The 21,395-nt window shown below is 40.6% G+C and overlaps 1 protein-coding gene and 1 pseudogene across 1 annotated transcript in view; one reads left to right on the top strand and one right to left on the bottom strand.

Annotated features, from left to right (window-relative positions):
* Positions 1 to 7,449: 7,449 nt before the first annotated feature.
* Positions 7,450 to 21,395, top strand: part of RNF17 (ring finger protein 17) — a 115,493-nt gene continuing 101,547 nt past the window's right edge. The window contains exons 1-2 of the mRNA XM_069601722.1: positions 7,450 to 7,579; positions 9,999 to 10,093. Of these exons, the coding sequence (XP_069457823.1) occupies positions 7,450 to 7,579; positions 9,999 to 10,093 (225 nt within the window). The remainder of the gene's footprint in view (positions 7,580 to 9,998; positions 10,094 to 21,395) is intronic.
* LOC138446776 (small ribosomal subunit protein eS24-like) lies at positions 17,426 to 17,811 on the bottom strand (annotated as a pseudogene).

The raw sequence follows: 21,395 nt of genomic DNA, 5'->3' as shown, positions 1-21,395 counted from the left end.
TAATTTCTTCGGAAGGTCCAGCAGCAGAGCGAGAGAGGAAGCCATTTTCATAGGCCTTCCATCATCAGCTGATACCCAGCACACACTCATTTAATAGGAATGACACTTGGTAAACTTTTTGTACTCAGTGGGCTGCCCCATTGCCTCTCCTCCATCGTTCACACAAACAAGGACGTCCTGCTGCTGATGGTGCTGAGTTGTGTCTCTAGATCAAGCAAAGGGAGTCTTGGAGCCACAATTCACTGCTATGTTCTCAGAGCCATCATTGTAACTTCATGTAAATAGATGATAATGCACTGTGTCATTGTGTGTGTGTATTTAAGTTAAAATAATGAGTCTAATCTCAAGGGTTTTGATCTCTGTGTTCAGCCACAATTATCACACAATTATCCCTGGACTACTCTGATGATGTCAGTGGTTCAGTGACCCGGAACCCTTTCCAGGCAGTGTCATGACAGCCTTCTCATTCCAGTCCTGACAGGGCAGTGATGGTTCCAAAACTTCAACTATGAACCATTTGTCCTCACTTTTCTTCCTGCCAGGCTGTCTGAGGGCCCCCTGCTGTGATGGCTGGCAGCTTGTTGTCCTGCCAGAGCCAGTGAAAGACACTGCAGATAGAGCACAAAGCCACAAGAGGTTTATTGTGGGGTTGGATTAAGCTTGAGAGGAGTTCAGTTTGAAGTAGAAATCTCTTCACAGGAGGAACCCTGTCCGGAATAACTTTGTAAAAAATTGACACTCAAATATTTGTGAAATGAGTAAATAAAAAATTTAAAGGATCACAGAAATGAGACTGGTGTATCAACTCACTTTATTGAGTTGTAAACAGAAAAGAGGCAATAAAACCTCAGAGGGTTTTGCTTTGTGTTGTTGTTTTGGAGGGATGACTTCATTGACCCACCAAAGGCCTGGATACTTTTTAGAGGAAGTAACAGTTAATTTAAATCTGATTGATATCACAGAGTAACTCAGATGTAGAGATAAGGCTGGGTTTATAGAGTATTTTTTAAAACAATGTTTTGTCCTGACATTGTAATTCATTTTAGAAAATTTAGAATATCCAAGAGTAAAAATAAAATTAAAACCATCGAGATCTAACTACCAAGTTCTATAACTAAACAAAAGAGTAGTTATTTCTTTCAGTCCAGTTCAGTCACTCAGTTGTGTCTGACTCTTTGCGACCCAGTGGACTTCAGCACGCCAGGCTTCCCTGTCTATCACAACTCCCAGAGCTTGCTCAAACCGTCCATCAAGCCTTTTTTCTAAACATATACTTATTTCTAGGCAGAATTGAAATATAAAGCTTTCCATTCTGCTCTTTTACTTAACATTGAGGATGTGAGTCTAATGACTATACATTATTCCATACTGAGAGTGTTTTAACTATATCCCCTCTGTGCAATGGCTCATCTATTTCCTACTGGTAATCATTTTTGTTTTAAGGTTTCATCTTGTCACTAAATCTTATACAGCATCTCATTATTTTATAATAGATTCATCAAAATGGATTGAGGCATTAAGAGCATTTTTAAGGCTCTTGATAAATTTATTTTCATATAAGTTAATATTCCTACCAGCAACAATAAAGTGAATGTCTTGGCTGTCAATAGGGTATGAAATATCTGTCTACTATGTTGTTTGGTCACTAAGTCATGTCCAACTTTCTGTGATCCTATGGACGGTAGCCTGCCAGGCTCCTCTGTCCATGGGATTCTCCAAGCAAGAATACTGGAGTGGGTTGCCATGCCCTCCTCCAGGGGATCTTCCTGACCCAGGGATTGAACCCACATCTCCTCCATCTTCTGCACTGCAGGCAGATTCTTTACCACTGAGCCATGGGCTTCATATATATTCATATACATACATGCATATACATATACATATATATATATATGAGGCTTAGATGGTTATCAGATGGGGTGGTGGGTGAGACCCCTTTAAAGAGGTGGTCAGGAAAGTCCTTTCTGAAGTGAATAAGCACAGAGAGGAGAAGTCCAGGAGGAAGGGATGGTGCCATGTGGTAAGAACAGGAAGACTGGTTCATCAGGCAGCTGTTGAAACGGGCAACAATATGACCTTATAGGGTCTCAGGCCATGGGAAGCAGGCTCAGTTTCATCACAAACACAACACTAGGCTGTTGAAGATTATTAGCAAAGGCGGAGACCTGCTCCAGTTCACTTGTTCAGATCAGTTTGGCTTCTCTGAGGAGGGTAGGAGGATACCCAGGCAAGAATGGACACAAGGTGAGTTAAGAGGTGAGAGAAGCAATGATAGACTGAGCAGGGTGGTGACAGGGGTGAGGCCCAAGTGTGAAGCTGTGTGTGTGTATACCTTTAGCTTCCAAGGAGGAATGTCGTAAGGGAGGTTACCTGTTGATGATGTGGATCAGGAGTGCTCAAATCAGGGCCCTAGAAAGACCACCAACTTCCCTAACTGACAACATTATTATGGAGATGAAGGAGACACTTTCCCAGCTGACTTTTAAAATATAGAAAGTGCTCATATGCTGGTTGTTCCTGACTCTGTGTTTACAAAGACTGTCAGATCTCCACATTCATTCTGTAGTCATCACTCCCCCAGCGGACTTATGTCTCCTAACATGACAGTATCAGCAACTGGTAGTCACCAATTCCTATTATGTCCTGGTTGATGTGATGACCTCCTAGAAACACTGTCTCATTAATACTATGATCACCCATCAGTTTGTAGTGTTAACCTCGTAGGATCATCTAGCACATAGAGGCTATGCACTTAGTTGCTCAGTCATCTCCTACTTTTTGTGACCCCATGGACTGTAGCCCACCAGGCTCCTCTGTCCATGGGATTCTCCATGCAAGAACACTGGAGTGGGTTGCCATGCCCTCCTCCAGAGGACTTTCCCAACCCAGGGATTGAACCTACGTCTCCCACATTGCAGGTGGATTCCTTACCATCTGAGCCACCAGGGAAGCTCCTAGTGCTGTCAGTTTCCCTCCACTAAGCAGGTCAACTTTAGAATCTGTGAGGTCAAGTCGGGGAATCTGTGCTTGGATGGAAATCTGCACATGGCACTGAGCACACCCTTAAGGTGGGTTTTACAGATCTGAGGCTATGGAGAACTGAGTGCAACTCAGAACAGTCCGTGTCTGTGATATGCAAACATGAGGAACAACACTCCTTCCTCTGGAAAAGCCAGTTTTGCTGCATTTGCACAATACTCTGGCATCCTTGACTCCAGATAAACCTGTGCATCTCTGCTCCCTTGAACCGGTTCTAACTGCCTAGTTCCCACACCCAAATATGAATAGAATAAATTTAACATTTGTTCATTTTATACCTAGAGGAGAGCCATGATTTTACCTTTTCTTTGAAATGTATCCTTTCACACTGAAAAGAAGGAAAAAACACATTTACTCCTTTCAGGGGCACCAGGCCTTGGCACAGTTAGGTAACTGTCTGCTCTAGCTACCATGTGGGATCTGGGCTCCACCATCCAGCGCTCACATGAACTCCAGGGCCAGCTTTGTTCTGTACTTTGTCAGTGCCACTGTTTCCACTTCAGACCAGATCTCAGGGCGGGCTGTCTCTCCTCTGTCGCCATTCCTGGGTTCCAGCCCTCCACCTGACATATCAGAACCCCACTCAGGGTATGTTATCTCCTTGGTCCAGAGGTTCTAAGATAAAGTTTAATGGAAATTTAAGGCAAAAGCCTGATTCATTTTAAAGGGATAGAAACTCCCTTCTACAGACTTGAGGTAGATAAATTGAGGTATTGTGGAGTAAAGCATTTTGTCACGGAGGTTCGTGGCATTGCACAGGAGAGAGGAATCAAGACCATCCCCAAGAAAAAGAATTGCAAAAAAGCAAAATGGCTGTCTGAGGAGGCCTTACAAATAGCTGTGAAAAGAAGGGAAGTGAAAAGCAAAGGGGAAAAGGAAAGATATACCCATTTGAATGCAGTTCCAAAGAATAGCAAGGTGAGATAAGAAAGCCTTCCTCAGCGATCAATGTAAAGAAACAGAGGAAAAAAATAGAATGGGAAAGACTAGAGATCTCTTCAAGAAAATTACAGATACCAACGGAACATTTTTTGCAAAGATGGGCTCAGTAAAGGACAGAAACAGTAGGGACCTAACAGGAGCAGAAGATATTAAGAGGTGGCAAGAATACACAGAACTACTATACAAAAAAGATCTTCACAATCCAGATAATCACAATGGCATGATCACTCACCTAGAGCCAGACATCCTGGAATGTGAAGTCAAGTGGGCCTTAGAAAGCTTCACTTAAAACAAAGCTAGTGGAGGTGACAGAATTCCAGCACAGCTATTTTAAATCCTGAAGGATGATGCTGTGAAAGTGCTGCACTCAATATGCCAGCAAATTTGGAAAACTCAGCAGTGGCCACAGGACTGGAAAAGGTCAGTTTTCATTCCAATCCCAAAGAAAGGTAATGCCAAAGAATGCTCAAACTACTGCACAATTGCACTCATCTCACACACTAGTAATGTAATGCTTAAAATTCTCCAAGCCAGGCTTCAGCAATATGTGAACTGTGAACTTCCAGATGTTCAAGCTGGTTTTAGAAAAGGCTGAGGAACCAGAGATCAAATTGCCAACATCCACTGGATCATGGAAAAAGCAAGAGAATTCCAGAAAAACATCTATTTCTGCTTTATTGACTATGCCAAAGCCTTTTACTGTATGGATCACAATAAACTGTGGAAAATTCTGAAAGAGATGGGAATATCAGACCACCTGACCTGCCTCCTGAGAAATCTGTATGCAGGTCAGAAAGCAACAGTTAAAACTGGACACGGAACAACAGACTGGTTCCAAACAGGAAAAGGAGTACGTCAAGGCTATATATTGTCACCCTGTTTATTTAACGTATATGCAGAGAATATCATGAGAAATGCTGGGCTGGAGGAAGCACAAGCTGGAATCAAGATTGCCAGGAGAAATATCAATAACCTCAGATATGCAAATGACACCCTTATGGCAGAAAGTGAAGAAGAACTAAAGAGCCTCTTGATGAAAATGAAAGAGGAGAGTGGAGAAGTTGGCCTAAAGCTCAGCATTCAGAAAACTAAGATCATAGCATCCAATCCCATCACTTCATAGCAAATAGATGGGGAAACAGTGCAAACAGTTGCTGACTTCATTTTTCTGGACTCCAAAATCACTTCAGATGGTGATTGTAACCATGAAGTTAAAAGACGCTTACTCCTTGCAAGGAAAGTTATGACCAACCTAGACAGCATATCAAGAAGCAGAGACATTACTTTGCCAACAAAGGTCTGTCTAGTCAAGGCTATGGTTTTTCCAGTGGTCACGTATGGATGTGAGAGTTGGACTGTGAAGAAAGCTGAGCACCGAAGAATTGATGCTTTGGAACTGTGGTGTTGGAGAAGACTCTTGAGAGTCCCTTGGACTGCAAAGAGATCCAACCAGTCCATCCTAAAGGAGATCAGTCCTGAGTGTTCATTGGAAGGACTGATGTTGAAGCTGAAACTCCAATACTTCCTGATGCAAAGACCTGACTCATTTGAAAAGACCCTGATGCTGGGAAAGAGGGCAGGAGGAGAATGGGACAACAGAGGATGAGCTGGCTGGATGGCATTACCGACTCAGTGGACATGGGTTTGGGTGGACTCCAGAAGTTGGTGATGAACAGGGAGGCCTGGCGTTCTGTGGTTCATTGGGTCGCAAGTTGTCGGACACAACTGAGCGACTGAACTGAACTGAAGCCTGAAAGTACTATAATTTATTAGTTGGTGTTTTGCCCTACATTTTATATTTGCAACATGGGATTTCTCCCTCTTGCTTTCCTTTCTCAACAAATGAAGCACCTGCTTGGACAGGGCACAAGGCTACAGTGTTTAAGGAACACTGAGGATGATGGACAGGGAGGCCTGGCGTGCTGCAATTCAAGGGATCGCAAAGAGTCAGACACGACTGAGTGACTGAACTGAACTGAACTGAACTGAGGGTGAGCAATGTGGCGTCCCCTCAGAGGTAGTATTGGTGGGGCAGGAAAGACAGACTGTAAATAAACTGCCATCCAGGGAGGCCACAGCAGAGATGCTAAGGGTTGGGATTTTCAAGGACCAACAGAAATCAGTATGATGCTATCTCCAAAATCTGAGAAAACATAACTTTCAACTTAGAACATTATGTTATTAAATGCCCATTCAAGGATGAAGACAAAAATATTTTAATCCAAATAAAAGCTGAGAGCATTCACCATTAAGATACTCTCACTAAAGACATTTCTTCAAGGTATCCTTTTTGAGTTCAGTTGTTGGCTTTTTGATATTGAGGTGTATGAGCTGTTTGCATATTTTGGATGTTAACCAGGGATGAGCTTTGAACAGAATACTTCTATTTCCAAAACAAAACACATAGAGGGAAAAAGAAAATGAAGAATATATGCTGGTTTTACTGTTAGTAGCTAAAAACACCCTGCCATCTCCACGTGCTTCCTCCACAATACACCGATACTTGCCAAATTGCTACCAGATCACCTCGTTTCTTGCTCACACAATTTCCCCAGCACGGGACTGTTTAAAGGGTAAGTCCTTACCCAACATTCAAGACTCTCTAAAATTCGATTCCAACTTAATTCTCCAAAAAGCTCACTTAAAGCAGTATTAACTAATCTAGGCAAATGGTCTGTAAGTTAAATACCAAATAGGCAACAGCATCTACTCACCTACAATCCCTTGCTTTTGCAGTTCTTTCTCCCTTGAAAGCCTCATTTCCTCCGTTTATCTCTGTAAGTTTCACTCAGGTTTTAAAGTCTAGTGTAAACCTTATATTCTCTACAAAGGCTTTTCACACAACGCATACAATTCTTATTTTCTCTAAGTCTCCTCTGGCATTTAATACAAACTGCTTTAGTGGAAGTTACCCGTTTAGGTAGAGGATGACATATCACTCAAGCAGGAACTTGTTAGTTTATAAATTCTTCGTATCCCTAAACATTCTCAACACAAGGCCTTGTAAATATCAGTAGGGTCAACAATTGTTAGTAATAACGACCTCACCTTGGTTTGAAACTGTTAACCAAATCTCCTTACCGATGGGTAGCTAGACTGGCTTCTCCACTAAAGCCACTATGATCCACTAGGGAAGGGGGACGACGTCGCCACCTGCAAGGTCAAAAGCAAAGTAAGGAGTAATGCGTGAAATCCGACTTTTATGCAGTGAGAGTGATAAGGCGCTGAGCCTTAGACAAAGGTCAGGCCACAAAACGGTCCCTGAAGACCACGCGCAATCTGCTCTAAGCATCCGGAGTAAAACAGCAAACAGCCTCCTGCTACTAGGGTCTGAGGCGGGGGGATGGGTGGGCTGGAGCTTCCTCGCTGCCGATTGGCTCCCTGGGGCCAACTCCTCCGGCGATTGGTCTCTGCCGCAAGGGATACCGCGTCTGCACGCGACGCGGGCCTGGGATTCGAGGTACGAAGATGGCGGCTGAGGCGTTGAGGGCTAGGCGCCCCGTGTCCTCCTGCGGGCAGGTGGAGACGCACGGCCGGGCCCGGGGAGCCGCCGAGGCCCTGTGCAGCCGGTGTGGAAGAAGGGCGCCCAGAGCTCTGGGTGAGAGGCGGGGGGTCAGTCCGCCTGCCGTCACGGGAACTGAGGAACAGGCAGAGTAGGGAGTGGTTGCGACGGCGAGGGAGCATGGGGCAGCCCAGGCCTCGAGCGCGCAGCCCGCTTTTGAGGTCCTGACGCCAAGGCCTGGAGAGCGGCTTTCCGCCCTGCTGCGCACTGACTGCCCTACTGATGGGTTCGCAGGTTCGAGAAAGGGGTAATGTGAGAATTGAACCGTCATTCTGTGGTAAAGAAACAACGAAACTTCATTTTCTTGCATAATTTTGTTGTGGTAACCAAAGGTTCCTGATATTTAAAAACGGATATTAGGAGTGGGGGCGGGGGACTCGTTGCTCTTTTGGCTTAAAGCCTTGTTCAGAAGGCAGCCGGTTAGGTTTTGAGCATCTTGTGTTCAGTCTTGGGCCTTCCAGGGAAAACGCGCGCCCATGCTCCGCTCACTGAGTCTCTCCTCAAGTGAAAACAGGTTCAGTTTATTTGACCCTAACCTCACAGGCCTTAGAGTGCTATGTCTCTGCAGGGGTGTGTTGTTGAAACTAAACTCGTGGAGCTCCCAGAGTCGTCTTATCACCCTGGGTAACTGTTATATTTTATACTTTCAAAGTGAACGTCCATTTTCTCAGTCGCTCCAGGATGGACTCTGCTTGGGAGACCTGAGCGTAGAGAAAGTTGGTTGTGTTTTCTTGGGGAGAGGCAAGTTCTCTTATCCGAATTTCGATTGCTACTGTTTCATAGAAAATCTCCATTATTTGATGATATAGTATTACAAAATAAAGTTTTAGAACATGACATCTTAAAATCACCTGTTCTTTCATACATTTGTATTATAATGCTGAGAAGTACTCAATTGGAAAGATGGTGCCTATGCATGTGGAATTATCAAAGTGCTTTGTAAGCTGTAATGCAGCCCACGTTATTTCGACTTGTACGGTATCAGAAATCTTTAAAAGGTAAAACAGTTTTGATATCCTTAGTAACAGTATCTCTGGAATTTAAATTAGAGCTTTAAAATTTACCCTGGATTTAAACAAGTTTTAGATGTTTCATTAGCTTAAAAACTAAAGTTCTTTTTTTAATCAAAAGAATGCAATTGTTTTAATATAAATCAGCAGGAACACTAATTTTATAGTAAATGAAGCCTCATTTTATCTAGTTTCTTTTCCCATTTTTTCTTGTAAAATCTTTTAAAATGACTTAAAATGACATAGTTATAACAAATATATTTATTACGATAAACTTCAGATTCCACTTGAGTATTAAAATGTTGGTATTAGATGGTATTGCCCTTCATAAATGCTAAATTTGTGAAAAATAACCTTTATACGGGTCATGTTTATGTGACAGTAGTAGCATCTGACTTCTGTCTTCTGTCTTTGCCAATGTCTTAGATCATTAAGAGAGGATTTTTTTTTTTTTTGAGTGTAACTGATTTACAGTGTTTGTTTCAGGTGTACAGTAAAGTGAGTTAGTTTTATCAACACATCTACATATATCCACTCTCTTTTTTTTTTTGTTTTTGTTTTGGTTCTTTTCCCATTATAGACCATTACAGAAGTATTGAGTAGAGTTCCCTGTGCTATAGAGCAGGTTCCTGCTAGTTATCTATTTTACATATAGTAGTGAGTATATGTCAGTCCCCTTCTCCCAGTTTACCCTTTCCCATCCCCTGGTAACCATAAATTTGCATTCTACATCCATGACTCTACTTCTGTTTTGTAAGTTCATTTGTACCCCACCTTTTTTTAGATTGCACATGTAATTGATATCATACGATATTTGTCTTTCTGTGTCTGACTTCACTCAGTATGACAGTCTCTAGGTCCATCCATGTTGCTGCAAATGGCATTATTTTGTTCAAAGAGAAGGGTCTTGCCAGTTTGACCCTCACTGTCCCCTTCACAGGATGGGAAGTATAAATTCGCAGAGGGAAGTATGATCAAGTAGAAAGAACATTAGACTTGGAAACAGAACTAGATTGGAATCTGGATTATACCATTTATCCCAGATCACCAAAATGTTTATCCATCTCTAGGTTGTCAAATATAATATCTACAGCCTGTTTAGCTGTGATAATTATAATGATCAAATGGAGTATGTCAGATTTTTTATATGATTTTTTCTTTATATGATTGTAAGAGCTGGCAGATTCAAAGTGTTATAGGTACCAAATAACTATCTAAATCAATGCAAGCAATATTAATTATCTCTGCCTGGTTTTTCTTTCTTCTGACTTTTCTCCCTTCTGATTTATATTGTTTCTCTTCAATTTTAATAAGTCATCCATTTCTAACTAAATAGATACATTTTTCTGTAGAAGAGAATCCTTTTAATTTTCCCTTTTGATTATACTGAATATGCAACATTAACAAACTGAAAAGTTTAATTCACAGAAGAATTTCATCAATAGGTCACCACCATGAACTTCACTGTGGACATACTTTTTGTGACCTGTGCTTATTAATGACTGAAGAATACAGCACAATCACATGCCCTGATTGTGAGGTAAGTTTTATTCTTCATATCGATCACATTATAACATAATGTTACAGGTAAAAATGGTAGAGAAATAAAGCATACTTCTAGTTAGGAACTAAAAACTTGGGTTTTTGCTGCTGAGTCTTTTAAAAAAAGAAACCTGGCAAAAGATAAAGCTTTTCACATACATTTTTGTAACTACTCAAAGTGATCAAAAAGAATGCAAGCTTAAGGTCATACACTTACCAGCCTTCATCTGTATTTTTTAAGATTTTTTGATGTGGACCATTTTTAGAGTCTTTATTGAATTGGCCAGAACATTGCCTCTATTTTATGGGTTTTTTGTTTTTTTGACCCCGGGGCATGTGGGATCTTAGCTCTTTGACTAGGGCTTGAACCTTCATCCTCTGCATTGGAAGGTGGAGTCTTAATCACTGGACTGCCAGGGAAGTACTAAAATCTCTATCCCCTTTTTCTAAACTGATACCATGTAAGCAAATTTAGAATTTCCCTCTGCCCCTCAACCTTTGTGTGTCATTAAATTTACACTTGTAGAGATGTGTTAAAAAAAAAAAAGCAAACAACATCCTAAAGTTAACTTTAGAAGTGCTAAAAATAATGCAGTTGCACTAAAATCCATGCACTCTTGATAATGAGAACAAATTAAAGGATTTAAAATAAAATTTACTGAACTTTCTTTGCATTTACTACAAATACAAGTGTTGCTTAGTTTATATGTGTATCTTCCTAGAAAGTTTTCTTAATCTCTATTTAATTCTTAATGTTCCACTTGAGAGATCAGATTTTGAAGATTTGTATCCATTATTTTCTGTGGCAGTGTGGCGGACAGTTAATATAGAGGCAGAAGACCTGGGATGCAGTCCTAGTTCTTGTGCCCAAATCCCGAGTTTCCTCATTTGTGAGATGGAAATAATACCTGCTTTTCTTATAGAATTGTAAAAGTCAAATCTGAATTATGTGAAAGTTCTCTCCAAGTTTTAAAATAAGTGTTGTGGTCTACCCTTGATTATTTAGATGTGGATTAACTGGTTTGCACGTTAACCATGATAAAAATACATGTGAGTAATGAGTTGCTTCAGTCGTGTCCAACTCTTTGCTACTGTATAGACTGAGGCATGTCAGCCTCCTCTGTCCGTGGGAGTCTCCAGGCAAGTATACTGGAGTGGGTTACCATTCCCTTCTCCAGGGGATCTTCCCAACCCAGGGATTGAACCTACATCTCTTATGTCTCCTGCATTGGCAGGCCGGTTCTTTGCTACTGGTGCTACCAAGAATATATATAATAATGCATATTGTTTTTGTTGTTCGGTTGCTCAGCTGTGTCCAACTCTTTGCAACCCCATGGACTGCAGCACACAAGGCTTTCCTGTCCTTCACCATCTCCAGGAGCGTGCTCAAACTCGTGTCCATTGAGTTGGTAATGCCATCCAAACATCTCGTCCTTTGTTGTCCTCTTTTCCTCCTGCCTTTGGTCTTTCCCAGAAATAGGGCAGGGTCTTTTCTAATGAGTCAGCTCTTCACATTAGGTAGCCAAAGTATTAGAGCTTCAGCATCAGTCCTTCCAATGAATATTCAGGATTGATTTCCTTTAGGATTGACTGGTTTGATCTTACAGTCCGAGGGACTCTCAAGAGTCTTCTTCAGCACCACAGTTGAAAAGCATCAGTCCTTTGGCACTCAGGGCTTCCCTGGTGGCTCAGCTGGTAAAGAATCTGCCTGCAATGTGGGAGACCTGCCTGCAATGGTTCGATCCCTGGGTTGGGAAGATCCTCTGGAGAAGGAAAGGGCTACCCACTCCCGTATCCTGGCCTGGAGAATTCCGTGGACTGTATAGTCCATGGGGTCGCAAAGAGTCAGATAGGACTGAATGACTTTCACTTTCGGCACTCAGCCTTCTTTATGGTCCAACTTTCACATACATATATAATAATATGTATATAAACATACAAATGTGTGATTTGTGCAGGTTTCAATTATAGCAGAAACATGTACACACTAGAAGATAGTTTGTTTTAGAATTATGTACTTTGTGAATCATGGCCTTTATTGTGGGAAATTCCTATTCCCTCTCCCTTTTTTTGACAGTAGCTAGCTCCATAGTTAAGACAAAGGGGAGCCTAGCTCCTGGTTGAAATGAATATCCCTGACAGATTGAGTCTTGTGGTGGGTAAAGAGTGAATGAAGGGAAAAGAAAGAGACATTCCACGGTAACTGTCTCTGCCCATGTCTATCCTGTTCTGATATTAAAAAAACAGCAAGTTTATTAGAACAGTAACCTCTTGCCTTTTGTGGCAAATGGCTTTGTGTTTAATGGTCTCTTGAAATACTAACGTATTATTTTTAGTGTTTTGGGTAACATCTACTGTTTATACTGTATTTACAGATACTGGTTTTTTATTTTGAAATTTACATTTATGTGTGCCTTTTTATTGAAGTATACTTGCTTTACAGTGCTGTTACAAATACTGGTTTTTTATTTTAGGATTGTAGCAAATCTATTTTGTATCATTTGACTAGTTCTGCCTCTCACTTTGGGAGACATGTGGTCTGTCCCATACTGCCCTCCTTTTCCCCTTTCTTCCTGTGCTATTATAAGCCACATAATTGACGGAGGACTGTATTCAGTCTTTTTTTTTTTCTTTTTTTTTAAATATAAATTTATTTATTTTAATGGAGGTTAATTACTTTATAATATTGTATTGGTTTTGCCATACGTCAACATGAATCTGCCACGGGTGTACACGTGTTCCCAATCCTGAACCCCCCTACCACCTCCCTCCCCATACCTTCTCTCTGGGTCATCCCAGTGCACCAGCCCCAAGCATCCTGTATCCTGGATTATTACTTTTAAATAATGTATTTGCTCTAAAAAGTAATACCTATATTCCCATTAGACTTATATTTATAATTTATCTTTAATGTTGAAGGCCCAGGTAATGCTATTTCAAGCTTAAGCCTAAAATGATTACATTCAGAGTTAATGGGCATGCTTGTGTTCTTATTTCTGAGTTTGAGTACATATGAATTTATGTATCAGTCTTTATCTTTCATAGTGGCATGGGTTTTTTAAATAACATCTCTGTTTTTGACTGATACTCTGTTCCATTCAGTCCCTCAGTCATGTCCAACTCTTTGAGACACCATTCACTACAGCATGCCAGGTCTCCCTGTTCATCACCAACTCCTGGGGTTTACCTAAACTCAGCTCCGTTGAGTTGGTGATGCCATCCAACCATCTCATCCTCTGTCGTCCCCTTCTCTTCCTGCCTTCAATCTTTCCCAGCATCAGGGTCTTTTCCAGTGAGTCAGCTGTTCAGATCAGGTGGCCATAGTATTGGAGTTTCAGCTTCAACATCAGTCCTTCCAGTGAACACTCAGGACTGATCTCCTTTAGGATGAATTGGCTGGATCTCCTCGCAGTCCAAGGAACTGTCAAGAGTTTACTCCAACACCACATTTCAAAAGCATCAATTGTTCAGTGCTCAGCTTTCTTTATAGTCCAACTCTCACATCCATACATGACTACTGGAAACACCATAGTGCTGACTAGACGGACCTTTGTTGGCAAAGTAATGTCTCTGCTTTTTAATATGCTGTCTAGGTTGGTCGTAACTTTTCTATCAAGGAGTAAGCATCTTTTTATTTCATGACTGCAGTGCTTTTGGAGCCCCAAAAACTGAAGTGATGGGACTGGATGCCATGATCTTAGTTTTCTGAATGTTGAGCTTTAAGCCAACTTTTTCACTCTCCTCTTCCACTTCCATCAAGAGCCTTTTTAGTTCCTCTTCAGTTTCTGCCATAAGGGTGGTGTCATCTGCATGTCTGAGGTTATTGATATTTCTCCCAGCAGTCTTGATTCCAGCTTGTGCTTCTTCCAGCCCAGCGTTTCTCATGATGTACTCTGCATATAAGTTAAATAAGCAGGGTGACAGTATACAGCCTTGACATACTCCTTTTCCTATTTGGAACCAGTCTGCCGTTCCATGTCCAGTTCTAACTGTTGCTTCCTGACCTGCATACAGATTTCTCAAGAGGCAGGTCAGATGGTCTGGTATTCCCATCTCTTAAACTATTTTCCACAGTTTGTGGTGATCCGCACAGTCAAAGGCTTTGGCATAGTCAGTAAAACAGAAATAGATGTTTTTCTGGAACTCTCTTTGCTTTTTCGATGATCCAGCAGATGTTGGCAATTTGATCTCTGGTTCCTCTGCCCTTTCTAAAACCAGCCTGAACATCTGGAATTTCATGGTTCACATAATTGCTGAAGCCTGGCTTGGAGAATTTTGAGCTTTGCTTTACTAGTGTGTGAGATGAGTGCAATTGTGTAGTAGTTTCAGCATTGTTTGGCATTGCCTTCCTTTGAGATTGGAATGAAAACTGACCTTTTCCAGTCCTGTGGCCACAGCTGAGTATTCCAAATTTGCTGGCATATTGAGTGAAGCACTTTCATAGCATCATCTTTTAGGGTTTGAAATAGCTCAGCTGGACTTCCATCACCTCCACTAGCTTTGTTTGAAGTGAAGCTTTCTAAGGCCCACTTGACTTCACATTCCAGGATGTCTGGCTCTAGGTGAGTGATCCACACCGTTGTGATTATCTGGATTGTGAGGATTTTTTTTGTATAGTTCTTCTGTGTATTCTTGCCACCTCTTCTTAACATCTACTCCTGTTAGGTCCCTACTGTTTCTGTCCTTTATTGAGCCCATTTTTGCATGAAATGTTACCCTAGTATCTCTAATTTTCTAGAGGAGATCTCTAGTCTTTCCCATTCTGTTGTTTTCCTCTATTTCTTTGCACTGCTCACTGAGGAAGGCTTTCTTATCGCTCCTTGCTATTCTTTGGAACTCTGCATTCAAATAGGTGTATCTTTCCTTTTCTCCTTTGCTTTTGGCTTCTCTTTTCACAGCTATTTGTAAGGCCTCCTCAGACAGCCATTTTGCTTTTTTGCATTTCTTTTTCTTGGGGATGGTCTTGATCCCAGCCCCTGTACAATGTCACAAACCTCCGTCCACAGTTCATCAGGCACTCTGTCTATCAGATCTAGTTCCTTAAATCTGTTTATCACCTCCACTGTATAATCATAAGGGATTTGATTTAGGTCATACCTGAATGGTCTAGTGGTTTTCCCTACTTTCTTCAGTTTAAATCTGAATTTGGCAATAAGGAGTTCATGATGTGAGTCACAGTCAGCTCCCGGTCTTGATTTTGCTGACTGTATAGAGCTTCTTCATCTTTTGCTGCAAATAATATAATGAATCTGATTTCAGTGTTGACCATCTGGTGATGTCCATGTGTAGAGTCTTCTCTTGTGTTGTTGGAAGAGGGTGTTTTCTATGACCAGTGTATTCTCTTGAGAAAACTATTAACCTTTGCCCTGCTTTATTCTGTACTCCAAGGCCAAATTTGCCTGTTACTCCAGGTGTTTCTTTACTTCCTACTTTTGCATTCCAGTCCTATTAATGGTAAATAATAACCATTCTATAGTTATATACAGCAATATGACAGGTTTTGTTTAAGAATATGACCATACTTAGATTCCATTACAAAAATACTGGCATTTTATTGATCATTTGGACCTAAGTCTAAAAATATATTGGGCCATGAGAAAATGACAAATTAACCCATCATAGGTAATTAATATATATTAAAATCACATGTGGATTGGAATAACCTACAAATTGAAAATGTAAACTAGAAGAGACTATAGGTAATTGTTTAATCTTGGATAGAGAAGCCTTGTTATTCATCACTGAAGTCAGAACCCACAGAAGAAAGTGAAAGTTGCTCAGTTAGGTTGGACTCTTTGCGACCCCATGGACTATAGTCCATGGAATTCTCCAGGCCAGAATACTGGAGTGGGTGACCATTTCCTTCTTCAGGGTATTTTCCCAACCCAGGGATGGAACCCAGGTCTCCCGCATTGCAGGTGGATTCTTTACCAGCTGAGTCAGCAGGGAAGTCAGAAGCCACAGAGAAAATGCTGGTTAAATTTGCCCACTATTTTTCTGTTACAAGTAGCAGAAAACAAACAAGCAAAAACACCACCATAAATAAAACTTAAGCAACAAGCTATTCTGGAGTAGGGGGGATAAAATCTTTATAGTATATATCAGAAGTTAAGACTCTCAAAATTTTAACTGAAATCTTTTAAATCAGTTGTATTTAATATTTTCTTAAATTTTCTGGGTGAAATGTCCTGTATCAAATCTGTTGGTAGTAACAATAACCTCTTACTATGAAATGCCAGGCCAAAGGGGCATAAATGAGGAGGTGGATAGAAATTAAGATTTTAGCCCTCAATTTTAGTGGGTACTCTTAAAAATATTTGTGCAATCTGTTTTTTTTTTTTAAGTAACACTTATCCTTTATTGTCTAATAATAGATAACTGTCATTGGTACATTATACTTAAAAGCTTGCCAGAACATCCTCTTCCCCACAAAACATTAACCCCACTTTTAACATTTAGTAGTCTGCTACATTCCTTCCAGCATTAACCTATTGTCATAAATGTCTCCTACATTATTTTTAATGGCTGTACAACAAACCATGGTACATCAATGCTATAATATAATCTCTTTATGATAAACACTAAGGTGGCTTCAGATTTTTTTACTAGGGTTTTGCACAATTCCTCAAACTCACTCCCACCAAAAAAAAGTTCCACCAACAGGTTCTGTTAATTATTAGGTCTAAAAAAATCCATGTTTGTCATTTTTTTTTTAATGTTTGACAATTTAATGGGCAAAAAATGGGTATCTGTTTTAAATTGAAATTCCCTGAATACTAGTGAAATTGATCAATTTTTCAGCTCTCTATGGATCAACCTTACAGTTCTTTATGGAAAATCTTTAAGAGATCCTTCCAGGTCCTTTCCATATTTTCCTTTTGAATTGTCTTTTTCCTAAATTGTAAGACTACTTCATGTGATAGAGATAGTAACACTTTGTTCTGTGTATTTTAACTCTTTTCTCCCAGTTTTTCACATTTAGTTTTTTTATATTTAACCATTCAGAAATGTTTCTGTTTTCATTTGTTTTATCCCCCTCCTTCATGGCTTCTAAGTTTTCTTTGATTAGGCAAAACTTTCATCTCAGAGGTATACATTATTTTATTTTTTAATACATTTATCTTTTATTTTTTAGGAAGATCTCTATTAGGTCCCTTTCTAATATATTTTATATGATGTAAGGTGGTTATGTAACTTTCTTCTTCAGAATGATTAGCTGATCCACACCATTTATTGGATTATCTTTTGTCTTTTTTTTTTTAAGGCCTTAGTTTATTCTCTCTCATGAAAAATCTGCACAGTCACCACAGATATAGTCACTGCGGAATCTTTACTGCTTCTTGCCAGGACCAGCATTGGACTTTGCAGCCCCCCTGACCTTCTTCATTCTGTTCTTGCATTCCTTTTGCTGTTTTCTTGAGGTCTTTTTCTTCTCATCTAGGCTGTCTTACAAGCCTGTGTTTGAGCTCATTCTTTGTGTAATCCAAGGATTCATAAACCATGCCAAAGCCAGTTGTCTTGCCACCACCAAAATAGATTGTGAATCCAACTACAGAAATGACATCTGGTCTTGTACATTTTGGCTAGTTTTTCATGAATTTCTGTTTTAGTTACTGTTGCCTTCCCAGAGTGAAGAACCTAGATTACCATTTATTTCCACTGAAGTAGTCGCTTGGTCATGAATTCCCTGGTCTGAATAGTTACTGGGTCATTCATGATGGCAGCTATCTTCAGGCAGCCAGAGAGTTAAAGAGCTTTTTTGTCTATTTAATTGAAATCCAAAATCACTGCAGATGGTGACTGCAGCCATGAAATTACAAGATTCTTACTGGAAGAAAAGTTACGACCAACCTAGACAGCATATCAAAAAGCAGAGACATTACTTTGCCAACAAAGGTCCGTCTAGCCAGGGCTACAGTTTTCCAGTAGTCGTGTATGGATGTGAGAGTTGGACTATAAAGAAAGCTGAGTGCCAAAGAATTGATGCTTTTGAACTGCAGTATTGGAGAAGACTCTTGAGAGTCCCTTGGACTGCGAGGAGATCCAGCCAGTCTATCCTAAAGGAGATCAGTCCTGGGTGTTCATTGGAAGGACTGATGTTGAAGCTGAAACTCCAATACTATGGCCACCTGATATGAAGAGCTGACTCACTGGAAAAGACCCTGATGCTGGGAAAGATTGAAGGCAGGAGGAAAAGGGGATGACAGAGGATGAGATGGTTGGATGGCATCACCGGCTCAATGGACATGAGTTTGGGTAAACGTCAGGAGTTGGTGATGGACAGGGAGGGCTTGGCGTGCTGCATTCCATGGGGTCTCAAAGAGTTCAACATGACTGAGTGACTGAACTGAATTGAAATACCACTTATAGTCTGTATGAGATTCCTGTATAGTGAATCTGTTTCAGGGCTTTGTTCTGTTCATTTACATTTGACCCCTGACAACTCAGGTTTGAATTGGATAGGTTTACTTATATGTGGTTATTTTTCAGTAGCAAATACTACAGTAGGGGCTCTGTGGTTGGTTGAATCTGAGGATGCAGAGGAACCACAGATTCAGAGTGAAAGTGTTAGTCGCTCAGTCGTCTCCTACTCTTTCGTGTATGGACTGTATATAACCAGGCTCTTCTGTCCATGGGATTCTCCGTGCAAGAATACTGGAGTGGGCCGCTATGCCCTTATCCAGAGATCTTCCCAACCTAGGGATCAAACTCCGGTCTCCCACATTGCAGGCAGATTCTTTACCATCTGAGCCACATTGTGGTCAGAAAAGATGCTTGGAATGTTTCAGTTTTTTTGAATTTACTAAGGCTAGATTTATGGCCCAGGATGTGATCTGCCCTTGAGAAGATTCCCTGTGCACTTGAGAAAAAGGTGAAATTCATTGTTTTGGGGTGAAATGTCCTATAGATATCAATTAGGCCTGACTGGTTCATTGTATCATTTGTGTTTCCTTATTAATTTTCTGTTTAGTTGATCTATCCATAGGTGTGAGTGGGGTATTAAAGTCTCCCACTATTATTGTGTTACTGTTAACTTCCCCTTTCATACTTGTTAGCATTTGCCTTACATATTGCAGTGCTTCTATGTTGGGTGCATATATATTTATAATTGTTATATCTTCTTCCTGGATTGATCCTTTGATCATTATGTAGTGTCCTCGTTTGTCTCTCTTCACAGCCTTTAAAGTCTATTTTATCTGATATGAGTATTGCTACTCCTCCTTTTTTTTGGTCTCCATTTTCATGAAATATTTTTTTCCAGCCCTTCATTTTCAGTCTGTATGTGTCCCTTGTTTTGAGGTGGGTCTCTTGTAGACAGCATATATAGCGGTCTTGTTTTTGTATCCATTCAGCCCATCTTTGTCTTTGGTTGGGGCATTCAGCCCATTTACATTTAAGATAATTATTGATAAGTATGATCCCATTGCCATTTACTTTGTTGTTTGAGGTTTGAGTTTATACACCCTCTCTGTATTTCCTGTCTAGAGAAGATCCTTTAGCATTTGTTGAAGAGCTGGTTTGGTGGTGCTGAATTCTCTCAGCTTTTGCTTGTCTGTAAAGCTTTTGATTCCTCCTTCATATTTGAATGAGATCCTTGCTGGGTACAGTAATCTGGGTTGTAGGTTTTTCTCTTTCATCACTTTAAGTATGTCCTGCCATTCCCTCCTGGCCTGAAGAGTTTCTATTGAAAGATCAGCTGTTATCATTATGGGAATCCCCTTGTGTGTTATTTGTTGTTTTTCCCTTGCTGCTTTTAATATTTGTTCTTTGTGTTTGATCTTTGTTAATTTGATTAATATGTGTCTTGGGTTGTTTAGCCTTGGGTTTATCCTGTTTGGGACTCTCTGGGTTTCTTGGACTTGGATGACTATTTCCTTCCCCATTTTAGGGAAGTTTTCAACTGTTATCTCCTTAAGTATTTTCTCATGGCCATTCTGTTTGTCTTCTTCTCCTGGGACTCCTATAGTTTGAATGTTGGGGCATTTAACATTGTCCCAGAGGTCCCTGAGGTTATCTTCATTTCTTTTAATTCGTTTTTCTTTTTTCCTCTCTGCTTCATTTATTTCTACCATTCTATCTTCAACATCACTTATCCTATCTTCTGCCTCCGTTATTCTACTGTTGGTTCCCTCCAGAGTGTTTTTGATCTCGTTTATTGCATTATTCATTATTGATCGGCTCATTTTTATTTCTTTTAGGTCCTTGTTAAACATTTCTTGCATCTTCTCAATCCTGTCTCCAGGCTATTTATCTGTAACTCCATTTTGTTTTCAAGATTTTGGATCATTTTTACTATTATTATTCTGAGTTCTTTGTTAGGTAGACTCCCTGTCTTCTCTTCATTTGTTTGGTTTGGTGGGCATTTATCATGTTCCTTTACCTGCTAAGTATTTCTCTGCCTTTTCATCTTGTTTAGATTGCTGAGTTTGGAGTGGCCTTTCTGTATTCTGGCGGTTTGTGGTTCCTCTTTATTGTGGAGGTTCCTCCCTGTGGGTGGGGTTGGATGAGTGTCTTGTCAAGGTTTCCTGGTTAGGGAAGCTTGCGTCGGGGTTCTGGTGGATGGAGCTGGTTTCTTCTCTCTGGAGTGCAATAAAGTGTCCAGTAGTGAGCTGGGTTTGGTGTGACTTTGGGCAGCCTGTATATTGAAGCTCAGGGCTATGTTCCTGCGTTGCGGGAGAATTTGCATGGTATGTCTTGCTCTGGAACTTGTTGGCTCTTTGGTAGTGCTTGGTTTCAGTGTAGGTATGGAGGCTTTTGGTTGATTTCTTATCGATTAATGTTCCCTGGAATCAGGAGTTCTCTGGTGTTCTCAGGTTTTAGGCTTAAGCCTCCTGCCTCTGGATTTCAGTCTTATTCTTACAGTAGCCTCAAGACTTCTCCATCCATACAGCACCAGTGATAAAACATCTAGGTTAATGGTGAAAAGATTCTGCACAGTGGGGGACACCCAGAGAGGTTCACAGAGTTACATGGAGAAGAGAAGAGGGAGGAAGGACATAGAGGTGACCAGGAAGCGAAAAGGGGGAATCAAAAGGAGAGAGACAGATCTAGGCAGTAATCAGTTCCCTAAGTGTTCTCCATAGCCCGGAACACACCAGAAATTCACAGAGTTGGAAAGAGAAGAGAAGGGGAGGGAGGAGATAGAGGTGACCTGGGGGAGAAAAAGGAGAGTCAAAGGGGGAGGGTAATCACGCCAGTAATCACACTCCTAAGTAAAAATGGGTACTGAAGATTTGATTCTTAAAGTACAAAATTGATAACAAATACCAAAAAGCAAAGATTAAAAAATCTAAAGGTTA

Source organism: Ovis canadensis, chromosome 10, assembly GCF_042477335.2.
Source record: "Ovis canadensis isolate MfBH-ARS-UI-01 breed Bighorn chromosome 10, ARS-UI_OviCan_v2, whole genome shotgun sequence".
NCBI lineage: Eukaryota > Metazoa > Chordata > Mammalia > Artiodactyla > Bovidae > Ovis > Ovis canadensis.
Note: the sequence above shows the minus strand (reverse complement) of the source record. Positions and strands in the feature narration are given on the sequence as shown.